The sequence below is a fragment of the Pelmatolapia mariae genome, linkage group LG15 (genome assembly GCF_036321145.2).
Source record: "Pelmatolapia mariae isolate MD_Pm_ZW linkage group LG15, Pm_UMD_F_2, whole genome shotgun sequence".
In the NCBI taxonomy this organism is placed as follows: Eukaryota; Metazoa; Chordata; class Actinopteri; order Cichliformes; family Cichlidae; genus Pelmatolapia; species Pelmatolapia mariae.
The window spans coordinates 28,350,748-28,370,361 of record NC_086240.1 but is presented as its reverse complement, the minus strand read 5'-3'; the positions used below and the strand labels follow the sequence as shown (position 1 = coordinate 28,370,361).

Here is a 19,614-nt window from a genome sequence, read left to right as displayed (position 1 = left end):
ATGAAACTGCTCCTGCGATGCCACGTCCTCTGGGCACGATCACCTTTGACCTCAGCCACACATCGAGCACAGGCCGTCTAAGGTTCTGGTTTTTATTTTCATTTCAATTTTTACAGCACTGAAAAACCACAGAGGCCCAGACATCTGCATGAGATCAGTTTATTACAAATGACATGGTGATAAAAGAAATCCCGTCATGATGAAGGCGTGACGCTTCGGATATGTGGACAGAAAGGCCGTGGACGGCCGCAGGACCGTTAGACATGTGATTAGACGTGAGCACACGTTTCTACAGCCTGGCTGCTTCTCAGCCGCATGCACTGTAATGAAAGTAAAACACAAAGGCAGGTAGCCCAAATGACCTGTAGCAGCAGCAGTTACATCATCACAGCAATGGCCAATCAGGTGTCTGCTGTGGGCGGCGATGAATCGGTACATTCTGGAAGGCTGCGCCAAAACACCACGAGCAAACGAAGCTCAGCTCCAGCTGCCCTCACAGGCGTTCGGCAATGAAAAAGTGCACATTTGGTGACCCAGCCTCAAACTCTCACCTGCCGCAAGCTACAGGAAACATGCACCTTACAAAATAAAAGTCCAGCTTCTTCAGACACACACATTCCAGCAGATTCAGTGAAGTCCTCTTTTTCTCGGCTCTCCTAGCTCACAAGGTGATGTGAGCCTAGCTTAAACTGTTCACCTTCTCTACAGACCACGCCCACTAACGGCGTGTTGGGGCAAATCCCTCCTGAAGAGGTGCTGGACAGCTCTGCGGCTGGATAAATCCTGGACCCACACAGACCCGTCTAATACATCACCTGCCTGCCACTCGCCTGCACTAGTCCTGAGAGTTGCAGCTGGCAGTTGATTGGCTGGGTCTGCTGTCCTCTCAACGCAAACGAACTCCTGGCATGCCGTGTGTGCCCCGCCCACTGATGATGTCTTCACACAGCAAACTTCCTCCTGTGGAGCTATGGGGATTTCACTGAGCGCGCTCAACAACCTGCTTCTATCCACACAGACGCCTAAACGAAAACACAAACACACACACGTGCCATCCTCCGCCTCTCTGAGAGCAGGCAGTGCTCTCACAGGTAAAACTCTAAATACTTTCTTCATATAAACTTTTCTAACGCAGCCGAACAAGAAATTTACAAGAAATTCAAAGATCAGAAACACTCCAGATGAATGGAGTTACACACTCAAGTCCACAACACACAGATGTATCACAGGTGAGCCTGATCCCGCAGCTCATGCTGCTCACAGACGAGCAGAACTCAGCAAGCAGAGTCAGCTGAAGCGAGGAGATAAAGGACACGAGCTGCTCATCAGTCGGAGAGTGTCAGTCCTGAACTCCAGAACAGAGTCTGCAGCTTCTCTGACAGAGCAGCTTTGAAAAGAAAAAAACTTCAATGTCGAGTTTTTTCTCAGCTGATGAGTCCACACTTCATCATCAGGAATACAGCCTGTGCTCATGACATAACGCTGCCAAACTGGACTCTCTGAGCCCTCACAGATCAGGATGGGGCAAATGGATGGCGGCTTGTTCTGATCAGAGCTGCAGCTTTGTTTCCACAGACGTCTGCGGTCTGCGATTACGGCTCTGCGTGTCAGCCTTACAGCTCATTTCATTACCAGGAACACATGAGGAGTAATAATGAAGAGAGGCAGAACTTGTGGAGAACACCTCAGCGTTCCTTTGTTTCACATGACCCTGAACTGTGTTAAGGGGCAGGCCTTTCTATCAGAAACCAGCGTGCCAAACAGAGCCGAGTCCGGTCATCGCGTTTCTTTCATTTTAGGTAGAAAGGCGATGCGTTCAGGGACCAGCACAAGTCTGATCATTCAGCACAACCTGACGCAGCTTCAAAGCTAATGCACAATTACGGCAAGATGGCAAAAGGAAATGAGGCTGAGCGTGTCGGGACAGGCAGTGGGGCACCCAAACATTCAGGAAACACAACATTGCATCGTTTTTTCTTCTACAGCTGAGCTCAGGGTTCCGTTTCCTGTCTGCACAGCCCACAAGAAGCTACAGCTTTCTCTTCATAAATACAGACATGAAAACAGCAACACAATCTATCTGTTCAAATGCAACGCAACAACAGATTATCAAAGCACAAAGTTTATCGGTATATGTTTGTACATCATCCACGTACTACGGTGGCGCGAGCGGCTGCTTCATTTTGGAGCTTTGACTACGTTTGCTGAGCTTGTGCAAAGTGGAAGCAGTTCTACAGACATACACTGACCACGAATGAGAGTTAGTTCTGGACAGTTTCAGTGCATCCACACGCCGCAGCTCTTCCACCCTAACAAACACACACCGGAGACGGGTCGTCACGGTAACAGCCGGAAGGAGCAAGACCGAACTGCTCCCTGCAGACAGGGAAGGGCCGTGTTTGAGGTCTGTTCACAGCCACAGTATTTACAGACAAGGATTCATGTGAGAGGAGTCTGCTAGAAACGATGCATGTGGTTCTGGTCCACGGCAGCATTTCACTTAAAATTTGCATCCTTGAAAGTTCACAGCTATGACTTGTGGGACACCGAGATCATCACCTCATCACATCGCTCTGACAGTTTTGGGTTGGAAACCAATAAATTCAGACCAAAAATTCCACTGACGCACGGCATTTGTCAGAAGCTTTGTAAATATCCATTCTTGCTGCGAATGGATGATAAGTTAGAGGCAGACCTCAAACAGGCCCGCCACAAACCCACACCAGCCTCCAACCACACATTTACAGCTGAAGTCAGCACTGAGTTGTGGATCTGGGTGTTACAGTCAGAGGCAGGGACTGGTGGATGCACAGTTACTTTCCAGAGGTGCTACAGTGGCCAGCTCAGGCCATGTTGTGGGCCCCATCGGGTCCACGAGGCGGTCGTTTGCTGCTTTCGTTGGTGTTGGGGGCTCCGCGGTGTTTGGTGCTGGGTTTCTTCTCCCTTGTGGACGGTCGAGTCTGACTGAGGGATGCTGCACTGGCTGCTGCCTGAAGACCACCACCAGGCTCCACGATCGTGTTTATAACTATCACAAGAACATTACAAGAATATTAAATAACACACCAGGGCCAATAAGTCTACTTCAGATAGAGTCTGAGATGATTTATAAGATGTACAGTGCTCAGCATAAATGAGTACACCCCCTTTAAAAAGTACGAATTTAATCAGTAGCTCAATGAACAAAAGAACAATTTCCCAAATTTTCACAAGGCTGAGTTTTATTGAACACTTGTTTAACTCCATAACATGAAAATAAGGTTAATAATATAACTTTGATCACAAAATCTTCGGTTTTACTCAAATTGGTTAAAGCAAAAATGAATAGACCCCGCAACAAAAACTACTACATCTAGTATTTTGTATGACCACTGTGATTTTCAAGGACAGCACCAAGTCTTCTAGGCATGGTATGAACAAGTTGGCGACATATTGCAACATCTATCTTTTTCCAGTCTTCAAGAATAACCTCTTTTAGAGCCTGGATGCTGGACGGAGAGTGGTGCTAAACTTGTCGCTTCAGAATACCCCACAGGTGTTCGATTGGGTTCAGATCAGGAGACATACTTGGCCATTCTATCACCTTCACCCTGTTCTTCTTCAGAAATGCAACAGTAGCTTTAGATGTGTGTTTTGGATCATTGTCGTGTTGGAAAGGTGCACGACGACCAAGTGCACGCAATGATGGCAGCATCTTCTCCTTCAGTATAGAGCAGTACATTGTTGAGTTCATGATACCATCAATGAAATGCAGCTCCCCAACACCAGCAGCACTCATGCAGCCCCACATAAGGACATTGCCACCACCATGTTTCACTGTAGGCACCATGCATTTCTCTTTGAAATCTTCACCTTTACGACGCCATACAGTTTTGAAACCATTAGTTCCAAAAACTGATCTTTGTCTCATCACTCCAGATTATAGAGTCCCAGTAGTCTTCATCTTTTTCAGCATGGGCCCTAGAAAATTCTAGGTGTGCTTTTTTGTGCATGGGCTTTAGGAGAGGCTTCCTTCGTGGACGATACCCATGCATGCCATTCCTCTGCAGCGTGCGCCGTATGGTGTCACGGGAAACGGTCACTCCAGTTTGGCTTTCTACTGCTTTAGCTAACTGCAGTGAACTTGCATGGCGATTTTCTTCAACCCTTCTCATCAGAAGACGCTCCTGTCGAGATGTTAACTTCCGTGGATGGCCTGGACGTCTCTGTACAATGGTTGCACTTCCATCTTTCTTAAATTTTTGGATCACTTTTGCTACAGTATTTTGGCTGATATGTAAAGCTTTTCTGATCTTCACCTTTTTTTGTGTAAAGAAATGATTTCCTTTCTCAGATTTTGTGACATTTTTCTTCCATGTGGAGCCATTGCTGACAGCATGAAATGGGAAGGGCTTTTCTTTGTTAAGTAATACTCTTTTATAGTCACCTGTCTGCTGGACACCTCTTAAATGAATCATTAGACTCACCTGTGCTTGAATGCCTGTTAATTCGAATTTTGTAGTCTTAAGTGTGGCTTTTCTCCTAAGACTATAATTGGGGTGTCCCCATTTTTGCGACATGGGCTTGAATGAACCTTTTATGGAAAATCACTTTTTTCTGTGTGCAAATAAGCAAATCTGGTTTGCAATCAATGGCCCACATTTGTGGGAGTATTTTGTAGTATAGTATCTCATAGAAAATGTTGATTCTGAAAGGAAACTAAAGGTTTTCTGACAAATGTAGTGGGGTGTACTCATTTATGCTGAGCACTGTACTCTCAGGAAAGTGCTGGACACAAAGAGAACATTAAAAAGAACCACAGTTAAAAGTTCAATTCAACTGAAAACCACAATGATGAGGGCCGTTTAATAGTTATGAGGTAGATAAACTGAATTCACACACACAGGAATGATTCAAGCACAACATTCAACCACTAAAACTGATTTTCTGTAAATATCTATAATTTGGTATCCTAATTAAAAAAAACCCAATAATTTTGCTTTACTATATGTTCTGCTGAGTCAGACACAGTAATGATATTTTAGCACTGAAATCACTTCAGTTAAATGAGCATAGTGGTGGATTAACCATTAGAAAAACATAAAACATGATAAATAATACTGTTAATTAGGGCAGCTGTGCCATAAATCTTACACTGTGTGGTGTAATAAATTTGTTGAGCACTGTTCATCAGCTCAATTATTAGGCAGTTCTGGAACTTCTTTGTCTTTTTCTTGTGGTTTCATTAGAAGTTTAAAAAACCCTGTCCCTGAACTGTTTTTGGATTCGACAGACTCAAACTGGACAAAACACACAAATCCAAACCTGAACTTACCTTCAAGCTGCCTCTGAACTCTCCTCAGCTCTTTCAAAATGGAGGTAATTTCCTGCAACAGGAAGCAGAAAACAGGTTTCCAGATGTTCTGTGAAGTTGCTTTTGTGCTGTTTAAATCAGCCAAAAAATATGGAGATGAACCTTGTTGGAGGTCTTCAGGATGGGGACTTCATTTTCAGTATTGATCTTTGCCTCAATCTCCTCCCAGACCTCAGCCTTGTTCTGGAACAAAACTCTGAGAGGAAGACACTGTCGAGTCAGCGCCAGCACTCAGAAACCACAGCGTACAGTTCCCAAAAGTGCCCCTTACTATACCGAACCGGACTTGAGACCTGAACCCCTAATAAGCCTGATAGCAAGTGAAGTGAACCAAAGAAATCATCCTCGTTTTACATCTGTGGTCTGAAGTTTAAATCTTTGTCTCACTATGAGGGGAAACTAGCTGTTCCCCCAAAGAGAGGCTGCACTTGGACTGAATGGTTTGGGTAAACATGTGTTGAATGGGAGGAGGTGGTTATTTCTGTTCAAACTAAAAAGATATTGATGAAAAGGGATCCTTTTAAGCATCCCCAACATTTCTCAGGTTTGAGCTGCTACAGCCTCGGGGTGTCAATGCTTCCTTACTTCATTTTTTCGGCCAGCTGCTCTGTGTTCTCCCGGATGGCCTGAGACAGCTGAGACACTGGATTCAGCATCAGGTTGTCCAGAATCACCTGAAAGAGTTCAGAGGGACATGCAGAGGGCAGGAGATGAAGCCAGCGTTGCACCCGTCACGTGGCTCCAGCAGGTTACATCCTGATTTCCCAGCACACCAAAACTAACTGCAGCAGTTGTAGTCATGGTAATGATCATACTGGCTATGTTCACACGGCAGCTCTGTAGGGTTTCATTACTTTTGCATCATATTCTAGTCTTGAAACAATGAATAAAAGTGCCTTTGTCTAGAGCCCTGCTTCAGTCTGACCTTTGCATGGTGCGAGCTGTAATGATCCCTGCAGCCTCTAGGTGATGCTATCTGAGCATATAGCACAGCTAGAGTCCTCAGCCTGACGCACCTGCCAGGGCTGAGAAATGAAGCTGGAGTTCCTCTGACGTCCAGCACAGGCAGCACTGAGTCAGTCTTTATGGATTCTGTGTTAAAACAAACACATTTACAGCCTGATGCTGATAATTTCCCCTAAATAACACCTGATAGCAGATCACTTGGAGCACCACCGTCCCATCCAAATATGGTCACTACAGGAAGTGTCACAGCATGCACGTCCATGTTTCAAGCTGCGGTGTACCACAGTCACAATTCCTCCTGAAGTAAGCAGACCAAAATATTAAAACTAGTGCTGTCAGCCTTAATCTTGTTAAAATGACGTTAACGCCATAACCACATTAACGCGGCAAATCTTCGTTAGCAAGTTAACGCAAATCCCCCTGTGCGTGAGGCCGGACAGCGCTAACGCATTAACGAGCTAACCGCGCTAACACGTTAGCTCGTCATTTTAACAAGATTAACACTGATAGCACTAATCAAAACCTAAATATTACAATCACTTTAGTGGTTATTAGTCCCAGCTAAAACAAAGCTAAATCTGGGTGTGACGATGGTCAGTGCGATGGGTCACACACACACACACACACCTTGGAGTTAACTGGTCTGTTAATTACACATGAACATGACCGTGGCGCTACAAGCTGCAGTGTGAACGTAGCCTCAGAGGGATTAGACAGTGACCTCTTCGCGGTTCCACGGACGCCGTTGCTTAGAACCGGTCTCTGGCTCATTCATATTTGCGTCCAGTTCCGAGACAGCAGCAGAACCTGGAGGAACCTTCTGGTAGTTTAAACTGGCCTCAGGGATACGCTGGACCAGCTGGAAAGAGAATAAAAGGAGTCTGACTCCGGTGATGAAACCAGCTAGACAGTGATGGCGGTGCTCTGTGAACGCATGCACCAAGTCAACATGCAGCTGCAATGGTGGAGGCAACAGCGTGCGCAGTGAATTTCAGTGCTGCTGGGAGACAGAGCGTAACAACCACGGGGAGGTAAAGGAGGGCAGGAGAACCCTACTGGGCACCAGCCACGGCTTCACGAACTGTTCCAAAACCAGTAACGCCAGTTCATTCACGGTGGAGGCCGATGGACGCAATTATCATCAAAACCACTGAGTGAGTGCCAAACAACACCGAGCGGGAACCGACACAATCGGGGCAGGTTCAGGTTCTTACATCTGATTCAGCCACCTGAGAGGGGACGGACTCTGTTTGAGACAGGTACGAACTTCAGAGCATCAGGGTTTTATTCGTCTGTTTATGAGGGCGTGTCAGATGGAGCCACCCGATGGTATGCTGTGGAAATTTGTTCTCTGTGATGAAGAACTGCTTTCTCTGATTCACACTCTGTGGTTTGTCATTAGCTCCTTTCCGCAGAGGACTACAGGTGGAGTATCTCGCAAATCTGTGAAACAGCCGATAGAAAACACAATAAAGCCTTAAATGTGGTGGCTGTGAAAAGTGAGAGAACAGGCTTACACTACAGGGGTCGTGACCTCTGATCTTGTTTTTATTGGCACCTGGAGGGTGTAATGTGTTACGTCTGCCAAAAGGTGGCAGTTAGGGCCCTACAGGCTGTTTGGTTGCCACTGTTAAACCATAGAATCCAAAGAAGCGTGCCAAGCTGTGAGACGTTTTTATTCTCATGTAGGGAGTGTGAAGTAGCACAGGTGAAGCCACCTGTCACCTGGCCTCAGGTCATATTCTTTATAGAGCTGTTTGCTCTCGGCAGACCCTCGGGGGGGCTTCGAGTCCTCGCTCTGACACACCTGGGCACTTGTTCCAGCTCGGGTTTGTTCGGCACCGCCTCAGCAGTTTATTATCAGTAATCTTTCAAAACATAAATAAAACAAATCAAATGTGCTTCAACATAATCCAACACCAATGAGAAGGGAGTGTTAGGATCAGTGATGGCAGGGGAACCAATCACAGGGCACGTGGAGAGATGAGTCAGACACCTGAGATGGTCGGACCCCCCATAAGTATGGACAGGATGGCGTCTGCGAGCAGAACAGAGAAATGAACAATGAGTCGAAGCATGACGAAGGCTTTTCCTCCCAGTCAGACCAGCATCTGAACTGGGAACACTGGAGCTCGCACTGACCTCTGCTGAGCTAATAAACAAGACCTGGAGACACTGCAACACAACACCTGCTGCTAACCCTGCCCACACTGCCGCCTGCTAGTCATTCTATGGCCTGTGTGCAGTGAGAGTGTTATGAGGGATTTTTGTGGCCCACCTCCTCCCTGGCGGAGATGGTGGAGGCTGGCGTGTTGGGCAGCGAGCTGGGAGACGTGGTGGTGCCCATGCCAGAGCTCGGCAAGTCCCCATCCCCGGCGACATCGTGGATTTCCTTCGCCAGGATGGCCAAGTCTTTAGCCAGGTCCTGACTGAGCCTGCAGGGTAAACGCAAACACATGATCACCATAGAGACGTGAGTGACATCACCTTACCGTGGCACACGTGTTAACATGTGACGGTGCTTTTACTTGGCGATCTCAGCGCTGTGCGTGGACCAGTTCTGGTACGGGTCAACGTCATTCTGATCCTCATCCTCCTCCGTTTCCAGGGAGACGGACTTGGTCCTGGTGGCGGGTGTACGGTGGCTGTGTGGCGTCTGGTCAGAGGTGGAAGGATGGGAGGAGCGTTTGGCTCTGGAGATACTGCCACTCGTCTCGTATTCTTCATCAGAGGAAGAGGAGAAGTCCGAGCCCTTCTGTCTGCGACGGGAACCTGAGAACAGCCGGTCGTGAGAAACTGCGAACCTCAACTACGAGATTCTGTTTAACACGAGGTTAAGATAAGAGCCAACCATGACTTCCAGAGAGCACCGCTATGCCAACATTCAGGCAGAAACCTAAGACTCTCAGGTGAAGTTTGACATCTCAGGTGAAGTTTGACATCTGATCCTTGTGAGCCTTCATCAGTCATCACCCTGACCCTCCCATCTCAGCTCTTTGTGATCAAGGGCCAAAAAACGAAATTATTCAATTCACTTCAATACTATTTTATATTGTGCCGAATCACCACAGCAGCTGCACAAAGGCGCTGTTCATCATCCATCCAGAGCTTCTGTCTAACTCTACACAGCGTTAGGTTTTGCCATCATCAGTGGCAGCCGCAGCCGTGGCTGCCACTGATGATGATGACCTTAGAGCGTTGGTAAGCATGTTTGGATGGCTGTGAATGTGACAGGACATCAGATTAAAGTGTCTGTAGGGCGAAGCTCTGGGCTGCAGCTGGTATCTGGGTTTGTGTCCTAATTCCTGTTCATAACAAGGGAGCTGATGCTGTTTCCACGGTAATACAAACAGACTCAGCAGCATCAGAAATCTGATGAGATTTCCAATGACAGCAAAGGTCAGCAGATCCCACCAGAGAGTCTGTCCTCATGGAGGGTGGGGCAGTTTAAGTGCTTTTTACCATGATTCCACTGAATTCAATTTTATTTACATGGCCTGGAAGTAGGGCTGGGCCATATCATACCATTCACAGTAATAACGGTATAATGTTGGGCAACGATAAGAAAATGAAATATCGCGATAGAATATGGGTAAAACGCGCATGCGCAGTGCCTTTGTTTTCATACGCACATGGCGGAAAAAGCATGGCGGCGACGGAGAATGAGAAGGGCGAAAGCGGATCGTTGAATGAAACGGATGAACCAGAATTGGTTTGTAAAAATGCTGCAACTTCAGTGGTGTGGAACTGGTTTAGCTTTCATCCGTCAGATACACAACAAAGCACTATTTTTGGTAGAGCATGCTAGCGGGCCGTCATTATTACCGTGTTTTTTGGAAAATACGGCACACTTAAAATCAATCCTTTGATTTTTCTGAAAATTGACAGTGCCCCTTATAATACCGTGTGCCTTATGTATGAATTCTGGTTGTGTTTACTGACCTCGAAACAATTTTATGTGGTACACGGCGCTCGAAAATCTGTCAGATGTTTTAGTACGACTTTGCTAAGCTACGAAGCCGCACCGCTTGATGGATTGTTGGAGCATTACGGCTATCGTAGACAGGAGCCTTGCGGAGTGATACGTACTGTGCTACAACATAATATTACCGTATTGTGTGTGTATAACTTCTTTTTAAGTTTTGTGGATATTATACATGGTTATGCTGAGGATATGTCGGCCAATTTCCACTGGAAATGCCTTTTGGTTAAACTGTCAGCAAGGAATTTGCATTTGCACTGTTAAATTTTTATATAACTAATGCATATAAAAAAAACAAAAAAAAAACAGCTGCTTGTTTAAGTGAAAATACATTGATTTTTTTTTTGCACGAATAAAGTTGTGGAGTTGTAAAGTATTTTGTCTAGTGTCAATTATATTGCCAGTTATATCGTTATCGCAAATTTTCAAATGTATATCGTGATAAATATTTTTGGTCATATCACCCTGCTCTACCTGGAAGCACTTTATGTTGTAAAGGTAAAGATGCGACAATGATACGACTCAAACAATTCAGCTCATCGTGAAGCTCAAAAAGTGAGACCGCGATGAGGATGTGTTTTCCCGATTTCCTCACATTTGTCCTGATTCCTTTGAATCATCTGTTTGCTGTTTCACACCAGTCAGCTGAGGCTGCTCGCTCTAGCTTTTGACAAACTCGGGTTTGCACAATAAAGTTAATTCTAGTAAACAGACTTTTTTTTATCCAACACTCACTCCTGGGACACATTGGACTTGCGGTTAGTACCTTGATAGGCCGGCATAAGCAATTGCTTCTCGGAGTTCTGGGACTTACACACACAGGTTGTTGAATTTATGCATGAGGAATTTAATTGCACCAGCGAAATGAAATTATTTTCTCAGAATAATTTTTTGGCTCATGCATTTATCATGACATGATTATCATTCCATAATAAAAGGCCAAAAAATTCAAACTGACCAGTCCTCACCTGTTGGAGAATGATGGAGCAACTGAAACACCTATGATTTATGCAATTAGACTGAGTGACGGCAGACTCGACCTCTGTCTCTCATCCTGGAACAACTCAGGAGGAACAACTCTGACTGAAACATCAGGAACCCCCCATATTCAGGGTCAGTAAGGAGTAACTCACCACTGCCGGTGTACTTGGCTCCGCTCGAACGGGTACGTGTCAGAGGTTGCTTCACTGGAGCTCCGCCTCCTCTGCTAGCTGCCTGCCGGTTGTCACCCACCGATGTCTTCCTGGTGCTGACAACAGCCTCTGTGTTCCGGTTGGAGAAAGTGGGCCGTCCTGTGGAGGATGCCTCGGTATCGCTGGGGTTGGTGAAGGAGCCGGTCCTCTTCCTGGGCATCGCTAAGATGTCCAGCCTGGACAGCTTCTTCCCCTCGGTGGACACTTTGTGCGCCGCAACGATATGGTCAGAATTCTGAGAGCCTCGGTCAGTCTCCGCACCTTCGTTATCTGAAGCTTCACCCAGACGTGCCCGCCGCAGCATTGAGGCTCGGGTCGGCCGTGGCGCTGACAGGCTGTTGGAACGTGTCAGAACCTGCTGGGTCGCCGTCCTGGGCGTCTTACCGTTGTCTTCTTTCTGAAGAGGGGCAATGAGTTTTTTGCTGCGGCTGGATGGACGGGACGTTTCGTGATCAGATGATGGGGTTTCGGTCCACTGCGGACCAGACCCCTGCTGGCCTTCAGACAGATCCAGAGAGCCACGATTCCCGGCACTGCGGCGCATCTGGAAGCGCTTCGCTGCCTCTGCCTTATTTGCTGCATTGGCAGTGATCTGGTTTCGGCGTTTCTCAGAAAGTCGCTCACGGGCGCTGAGCTGCTGTCCCTTCTCTTGGATGGATGGACTAGAAGAGGACCTCTCCTTTTGAAGGCTGCTGATGGGAGGACGCTTTTTAGAAGTTGAGCTGACTGGAGTGTTTTTGCTACTCACTTGACTCACCGTGCTAGCTGTGTCCACATCTGACTCACCAGATAGGGAGTCGTCCATGTGGCTGGACGAACCCTCCTTCTTTGAGCTGCGACCTGAACCAGAGGAGGGGAACTTGGCATCCAGAGAGGATAGAGTTCCTTCCTGAAGGAAGGACTGTGCGTCCTGGATGTTCTCCCGCCTCTGCTCCATGTCTCTGATGGATGGGTGGCTGGAGATGTGGGGAAGCTTCTTCATCTGGACAGTGTCACTGGGCTGGTCTTTGGTGAAACTCTCCTGACGGATGAAGGATGATGTGCAACTGTCTTTGGTTGGTACTGAATCTTTGTCCTGTGTTTGGAGGTTTGGAGCAGAGCTATTGGGTTTGACTCCCGTCCTCTTGGGTTCGTGTCCACTCAGATGTCGGATCAGGACAGTGGTAGGGGGAGTTTTTGCTGGGAGGTCTCTTGTCTTCTCAGACTGTACTGGGCTCTGGGCTTGCTCAGGTTTGCTGGGATGGTCTTCTGAACCAATGTAGAAGCAGGTGGATTTGGAGGATGGAGGCACTTTCTCCTGACCTCTAAGCTGAGGACCAGTGATCCCTGGAGATACAAATGCAGTCTTGACCTGATTCGTCCTCATCTTCTCTTGAACAGGTCCATCATCTGAGCGACTGGCATCACTCAGGCTGTCTGGGTCCACATCATCCTGAACAGACAGGCGCTGGGTGGAGTCAACTGAGTGGGAGGGACCAGAGGCTCTGTCCAGAGGTTCCTGGCTTTGGTAAGATTCATGGCGAATCATGATGCTTGGGGTGACACCGTCCAGCTTTTCTGGAGGCACTTGGGGCAGCAGCCTTCTTGTCCTGGAGCTGTTGCTGGACTCTGACTCAGAGTTGTCGTAGCTGTAGTTTCCCATTGAAGGGCTCATGAGACGTGAATCTGCAACACAGGTTTAGTCACGCCAGCTTTTCATATGAGTTGCTTTAATGTTGCGTAACTACTTTAGTTTCAAAACAATAAGCGGAGTAAAAATTAGACCATGGGTCCATTGCTCTGAACTGTGTATAGATACATTTACTGTTCCTTTACAAAACTGCAAATTACTGATAAATTCAGGACTCCAAGTAGACAAACGGAATCACATTTGGAGGTCCATAAACATAAAGCTGAGATAACAGCGGTTCTGTGCTCTTTAAACATGTTTAAGGTATTTTTAACAAACCTCACCTTCTAGACATTCTCCTTGAGGTGGAGTGGAACCAGGTTCGGCGTAGCTGTCTGCTAGACTGGCCCAACGTGAAACCCACTTAGGGCCTTCCAGACCTGCAGCATGAGCAGCTGGAACCTGCAGAACAAAATATGATGACCAACACCATTTTCAGGAAGATCAGTGGAAACAAACGTCAACATTTACATCCATATCACGAGGAGAAATAGGGAATAACAACATGGTTCTGCAGGCACTGGGATCACAATGTGCTACAAAGGTATTTCTCCAGGTTGTACTTCAAAATTTTCACTTTTTTTTTTTTACCTGTATGGGGCCTGTTGAAGGGCCGCTGATAGAAGATGGGATAAAGCCATGCAATGAGTCCACAGTGCTACCATCACTAGGCAGGTTAGCGTGCTCATCCTTTCCATCATTTATCACAGGTCTATACACACCTGTGTTCACACCACTGTACTCTGGAGAATCGAGGACACCAAACACCTGTCAGAGCACAGGGAATGCATGAGGACGGGCAGAAAAAACAAACAGGAAGAAATAGGAAGGATACAAGGGTCAGTGCATCACTAAGAGATACTGTTTAGATAGGCAACATCAGAATACTTCCAGATACTCTAGGATCATTTCTAATTTCATAAACATTTTTCTATCTGGAAGATTCAGTGAAGACGAGACAACAAAAGTGAGATAATCAGCAATGACACAAGGGTTTGAATACAACAGCACATAAGACGTGTTATTTTATCAAAGCCCACATCCCTGCTGAAGAATCATAAGGCACAGCACGTGTGATGTGCTGCAGCTTTCCTGCACTCACCACCACTTAAAGACACCCTTTCACGAGCAGCAGGAACAATGAATGCTGCCTCACCCCACCACTATCAAAAAGATCTTATTCTTACTGTGTTTTCACTGGGACTTCACCTGATCGATCATGTTACGAGCCTCTTCCACCTCTTTGTCCTGCGACTCCGTCTCGATGGTGTAGGTCCCAGCATCGCTCAAGCTGTCGTCTTCCTCGTTCCTGGCCATCCTCTGGGTACCTTTGACATCTGCTCCACGGACAGCCATGGGCAACATGGGGGAGAAGGGAGGTCCAGACGGATGGACCGGAGCGGCAGCTGGGCCTGGAATGTTGACTGGGACTGGGGTCTTTGAGATTGCTGGAGGCTGTAATGGGGAGGCAGGGTAGGAGACAGAAGATGGAGCTGGAGGTTCTTGTGTGGAGGGGATCCTTGTATGATGAGGCGACACCATCACAGGAGGTGCAGACATTGGTGGAGGAGATGTCTTATCCCTGGTTGGGGAGGAGTCATTACGACCCGAATCCTTCAGGAATTCAGCAGCAAACTCCTGGGCGAGCTTTGACTTCTTCCCAACGCTGCCGAAAGGTCGGATGATGATGCCCGATGAGGAGCGAGACGAGGAAGCCGACGAAGCCGCCTCCCCCTCATTCTTTTCTCTCTTCAGAGAGCTTGACCTCTGAGGGCCGCCATGGCTCTGACCCTTCAGAGGAACCGTCACCTGCTGTGTGGGAGGGATGTGGCCGTGCACAGATGCCGGCCTCTCGCCGCCTTTCCGCCGCTCCAACTTGGCTCTGAGTGTGGAGTACGAGTCAGCATGGGCGGGGTTGTGGGTGAAGGACTGAGAGCGCTTCTTGCGTGGGTTGTCATCAAAGAACTCAATGATGAAAGCTTGCTGAGTGAGGTGCTCGGGGGGCCCCTGTTTGGGAAATTCGGTGGGTGATGGAGCTTTAGGAGGGCTCTGGGACAGGGGCCTCTCAGGGGCCACGGGTGAGGCAGAGGCCGGTCTGGGTGGAGCATACTGCAGTGGTTGGTGTAGCTGACTATGGATGGACTGGCCTGATTGGATGGCCTGCTGCGACGCCTGGGACAGCTCTGATTGCATAGAGTGCTCAGTGCGGACTGAGTGGTGGGATTTACTCCTTCCTTTGAGAACTGGGTCCTCTGAGTCACTCTGGGTCCCATCCTCATGGTGGTGACCTAAAGACAGGAATAAAGACGTCAGTGAGTGCTAGCTTTTGAACTTTGAAGCTCAATGGTCACAAGTGTATGACTGAAGCTTTGATAGCCTCAAACGAAGACAGAAGTTTAGTGGGGTTCAGTAAAATCAGAGAAATATCAGAAGATTCAGGGACCGTGTGTCAATAAATTGTTAACAATGAAGTGGTGGACAGGTTTTATCACCAGCAGGAAGCATAAACCCCGATTACCTGTGAATGACAAACACAGGTATGGTCCGGAACACAGGTGCAACTCTGACCTTTCAGGGTCTTGATGTTCATGGCGAGGTCACTCTTGGTGCTGTAAACGTCTTCAGACGGCGGACGTCTCTTCATCATGCTTACATCACTGTGGACCAGCCAGTCAGCCACCTTGCTCTCTGCTGACATTACCTCTGCAGGTGTGGCCATGATGGCTGTCTTGGTGGGTGTAGCCTGCGGCTTCCTCTGGCGAGTGGAGAACTTGGTGATGTGGTCTTTAATCTTGATCTTCCCAGGCATGCAATCATCAAACTCAATGGTAAAGGAGGCGTGGCTCTGAACGACAGGTGGAGTCGGAGTGGGAGGTGAGGGTGGGGCCAGGGGCGTGTCAGTGTCCTTGGTGGGAATCTCATGGAGCTCCGCCCCTGAGGATTTAGGGTGCTGGAAGTCCTTGGTGGGGATCTCAAAATAGCTCGGCTCACGGTGGTACGAAGGGAAGGCGGACTTTGCCTGACAGTCTGACAGCGATGCAGAAAATTCTGGATCCGCAGACGGAGCATCTTTCTGAACATCTGACAGAGACAAAGAGACGACATCTCACCAACATCATCAATAACGCACCATCAGCTCAATTTAGCTTTATTTATACAGCACCAGTTTACTGCACTCCTCCACTTTATTAAGGTGTGCGTACCTGAATGTGGCTCATCGCTGGTTTGGACTTTACTCCCATAATCCTCCTCTCCCCACCAGGAAGGCTGGCCATACAAAGGAGTGGGCCGACACACCGGCGCCTCTGTCACAGAAACGTGTGATAGGTGAATGTGACGACCAATCAAAGTGTCCAGAGGAGCGTGAACTTCTGGTTCGTTATTAAAACATTTTCCTGAACGAGCAGATTTACAGTAAAAAATACATACAGAACAAACAGCGACACATCGTCTGCGTACAGGAACACACAGCGGCCAGACACCTGATCCAGTACTTTTTAACCCTCCACCAGGGTTTTGTATTATAATATGTTTTGTACAGTGCAGTATATTTTTGACCCTGTGTGATGTCAAAATTTTGTGTTATTGCTTGTATTACGCCCAGTATTGTTAGGAGTACATTTTTTACACAGTATATTTATTGCCAGTACTGTTGCTGTATTATTTTTACCCTGTGTGAGGCTCTTGGTACTCTGCGCTTTCTCGCCTCTCGCCTGCTCGTCCACGTCGCTCTTCTTCCCCTCTGAAGGCTTTAGGCTCATCTGCAGCTGACTGCTGTACTTCTCATGCTGAAACAGAAGAACGAGGCAAACGTACTCAAGGTACTGCAAACTGCATGTACTCACGGTACTGCATGTGCTCACGGTACTGCATTTACTCACAGTACTGTACATGCTGTGTGTAGTTATGAGAAATTCATGATACTCTGAGTAGTTTTGGAAATGCAAACTAAATGCAGTTAAACAAGGAAATTAAATAACACCCTCTATGCAGTAATTTGTACACTAGAAAACACACACCCACACACACCAACCTTTAGGGCCTCCTCTGGGACTTTGTGTTGACTTTTCTCCAGAACGTAGACGTGAGAATGTGAACAACAGCTCAGAAAAATATAAAAATTATCACACACACACACACAAACAGAGACATCTACACACACACACACACATGTACATGCACAGAAACACAGACACGCGCACAGGCACGCCCACAAACAGTGAGTGTGTGCGTCTGAAGGATATCATATCCGAAGCGGATGATGTCGGACAGTTTGAGGGTGATGTAGGTCTGATCAGGAATCCGCAGGTCGTTTACAAACGTCTGCAGGAAACAAACAAACAAACAAACATCCAGGCGAAACTTTCTGATTATGATGATGAAGTCCACTCTGAAGGTTTTCACTCTTTTGTGATTTTACAGTTCTTGCCTATTTAAATTAAAGTGGAATTAATTTTTTTTAAAGTTAATAAATAAAAAAAATCTTTGTACTGTGACCTGTGACCTTAGACATCACCACCCCCCACCTGTGTTTGCTGCTGATTGGTGGATACCTATGATAATGTACTGATATGTTGTGTATGGCTCACCCCATTGAGGCTGCCCAGGTCCTTCACCAGGTGTTCATCAGTGGTCGGGTTGTAGTTGATGACAGCGTGCTGTTTGTCCACACTGCGAGACTGAGACACACACACACACATACAACTCTTTCTCCTTATTTTCACTGCGACTCAAACAAGACACCATTACAACTTCCTTTTTCAGACCAACCTAGAGGGAGGCAATTTCTACTAACCCAAACACCTGCACAGGTCAGCCTCACCTGAAGCATCAGCTCGCAGTCCTCTCGGCCCACAAAGATCATCTCTCGGGGGAGGCGGTGTCGAGTCCCCGAACTGCTTACCAGGAACCATGATGTCACACTCATCTTCACAGGCCTGCAGAGAAACCCCAGAGCATCCTGGGAAATGAAGACAAAGCCAGGTGATGCAGGTGGGGTTGTTCGGGCCTGTTGTGCCACCATGACAGATTTTTAATATTTAATCAGAAGAAATGAGTAATTTCAGACGATCCTGCTCTTACTGATTTGTGTGTGTTTGAATCCTGACAGCCGAGGCACCTGCAGGTGTGTAGTCAGGTCCAAAAGAACCTGTAGGTTGTCCACACCAGCCTGAGTCTGAGGTTCAAACACCTTCAACTTCATTCAAGCACTGAATGAACTACAGACATTTTTATTCACAGTGCTCTGATTGCAGAGGCTCAGCACAGAAACGGGGTCATGCAGTCACATATGTGATATTTATTAAAAACACAGAGCATGAGCAGATCAACTGTTCATTTCATCTTTAGAATTAAACGTTGAACTAAAGCAACAGAAAAAATAAAAAATAAAAACGGGTCAGTCCTCGCTGACCAGCAGAAAATAAAACACGAGCGCTTTACAAAAACTTTTATTTTGAAATAACGGCTCAGAGATTATTCTGTTTCCTGGGAACGGGTTAAAGATATTTCCTATTTCTAACAGGAAATATCCAACGGTCAAATGACCACATGATCTCACACACACACTCTTGCACAGGTGAGAGTCACTGACATAAAAACTTCACTGCTTTAGTGTTTTTCTGCACATATACTGCAGTATCATCAGTACTGTCAATACTTTTGTGTGAACCACAGGAACAGATGAAGTGAGAGTTTGGAGTTTGAGCACTGGGTTTTGTATGCAGGAGCTCTCACAGACACAGCTGAAGGATAGATGAAGCTCCTCTGCAGCACAGACAGCAGCACCACAGACGCTCTGTCCAATCAGAGGCTGACACACAGGCAAAACATGGAGTAGATCAGCTCCTCCATCAGTCACTGAGACTTCACATCCACTCTGGAGCTCTGCTGTGAAGCTCTGCCCTTCTCAGGAGGTCAGAGGTGATTGGACAGCTCACTCCAAAGGGTTCCATAGGTAAAAAGTCTGGGGAAGGGAGGGGGGATCTTCCTGTTCTTCATCACGGCATAGAACCAGTGAAGAAAACTCAGTGCTGCTCATGATGTGGACAAGTGTGCACAATACACACTCAGACGCACATACATACATACACACAGACAACCACATACACACACACACTGAACTGATGCTGGAGGAGAGGAGCGGCTCTTCAGCAGCATCTCTCCAGGCCTCAGCGCCTCTCGGCGGCTGCTGCCTGGAGCGGCTCCTCCTGTCCGGTTCCGACAGACCGACGGACGTGTGGGTGTGTGTGTGAAGGGGGGGGTGGGGGAGTTACAGACAGATGACAGACAGGCTCTCCTCCTCCACGCCCTGCCCTCCCCCCTCCTCCTCTCTTACCTCCGGCCTCTTCCCGGCTGCTCTCCGCTTCTTGGATCCGGGGCTGGCGTGCGGGGCGGGCAAAGCATGAGCGGGTCCCGTTAGCCGGACTCGGACGGACTGGAGCGGCTCGGC

At 47.4% G+C, this 19,614-nt stretch overlaps 1 protein-coding gene across 4 annotated transcripts; it reads right to left on the bottom strand.

Annotated features, from left to right (window-relative positions):
- Window positions 1–119: 119 nt before the first annotated feature.
- On the bottom strand, window positions 120–19,614 carry cep170bb (centrosomal protein 170Bb). 4 transcript variants are annotated; one of them, XM_063496319.2, is made up of 20 exons: window positions 19,501–19,614; window positions 17,986–18,123; window positions 17,753–17,842; window positions 17,408–17,486; window positions 17,197–17,255; window positions 16,834–16,951; window positions 16,367–16,468; window positions 15,732–16,244; window positions 14,373–15,451; window positions 13,755–13,931; window positions 13,448–13,565; window positions 11,435–13,159; window positions 8,848–9,091; window positions 8,598–8,754; window positions 8,316–8,357; window positions 7,041–7,178; window positions 5,939–6,027; window positions 5,456–5,549; window positions 5,315–5,366; window positions 120–3,028 (listed from the first exon to the last, which is right to left on the bottom strand). In XM_063496319.2, exons 2-20 carry the CDS (start codon window positions 18,088–18,090, stop codon window positions 2,844–2,846), a joined length of 5,166 nt encoding a protein of 1,721 aa, XP_063352389.1. In that variant the 5' UTR covers window positions 18,091–18,123; window positions 19,501–19,614; the 3' UTR covers window positions 120–2,843. The 4 variants fall into 4 exon arrangements, with proteins under 4 accessions (XP_063352389.1, XP_063352391.1, XP_063352390.1 ...); XM_063496321.2 differs by lacking the exon at window positions 7,041–7,178 and having other exon boundaries at window positions 19,501–19,605; XM_063496320.2 differs by lacking the exon at window positions 8,316–8,357 and having other exon boundaries at window positions 19,501–19,605.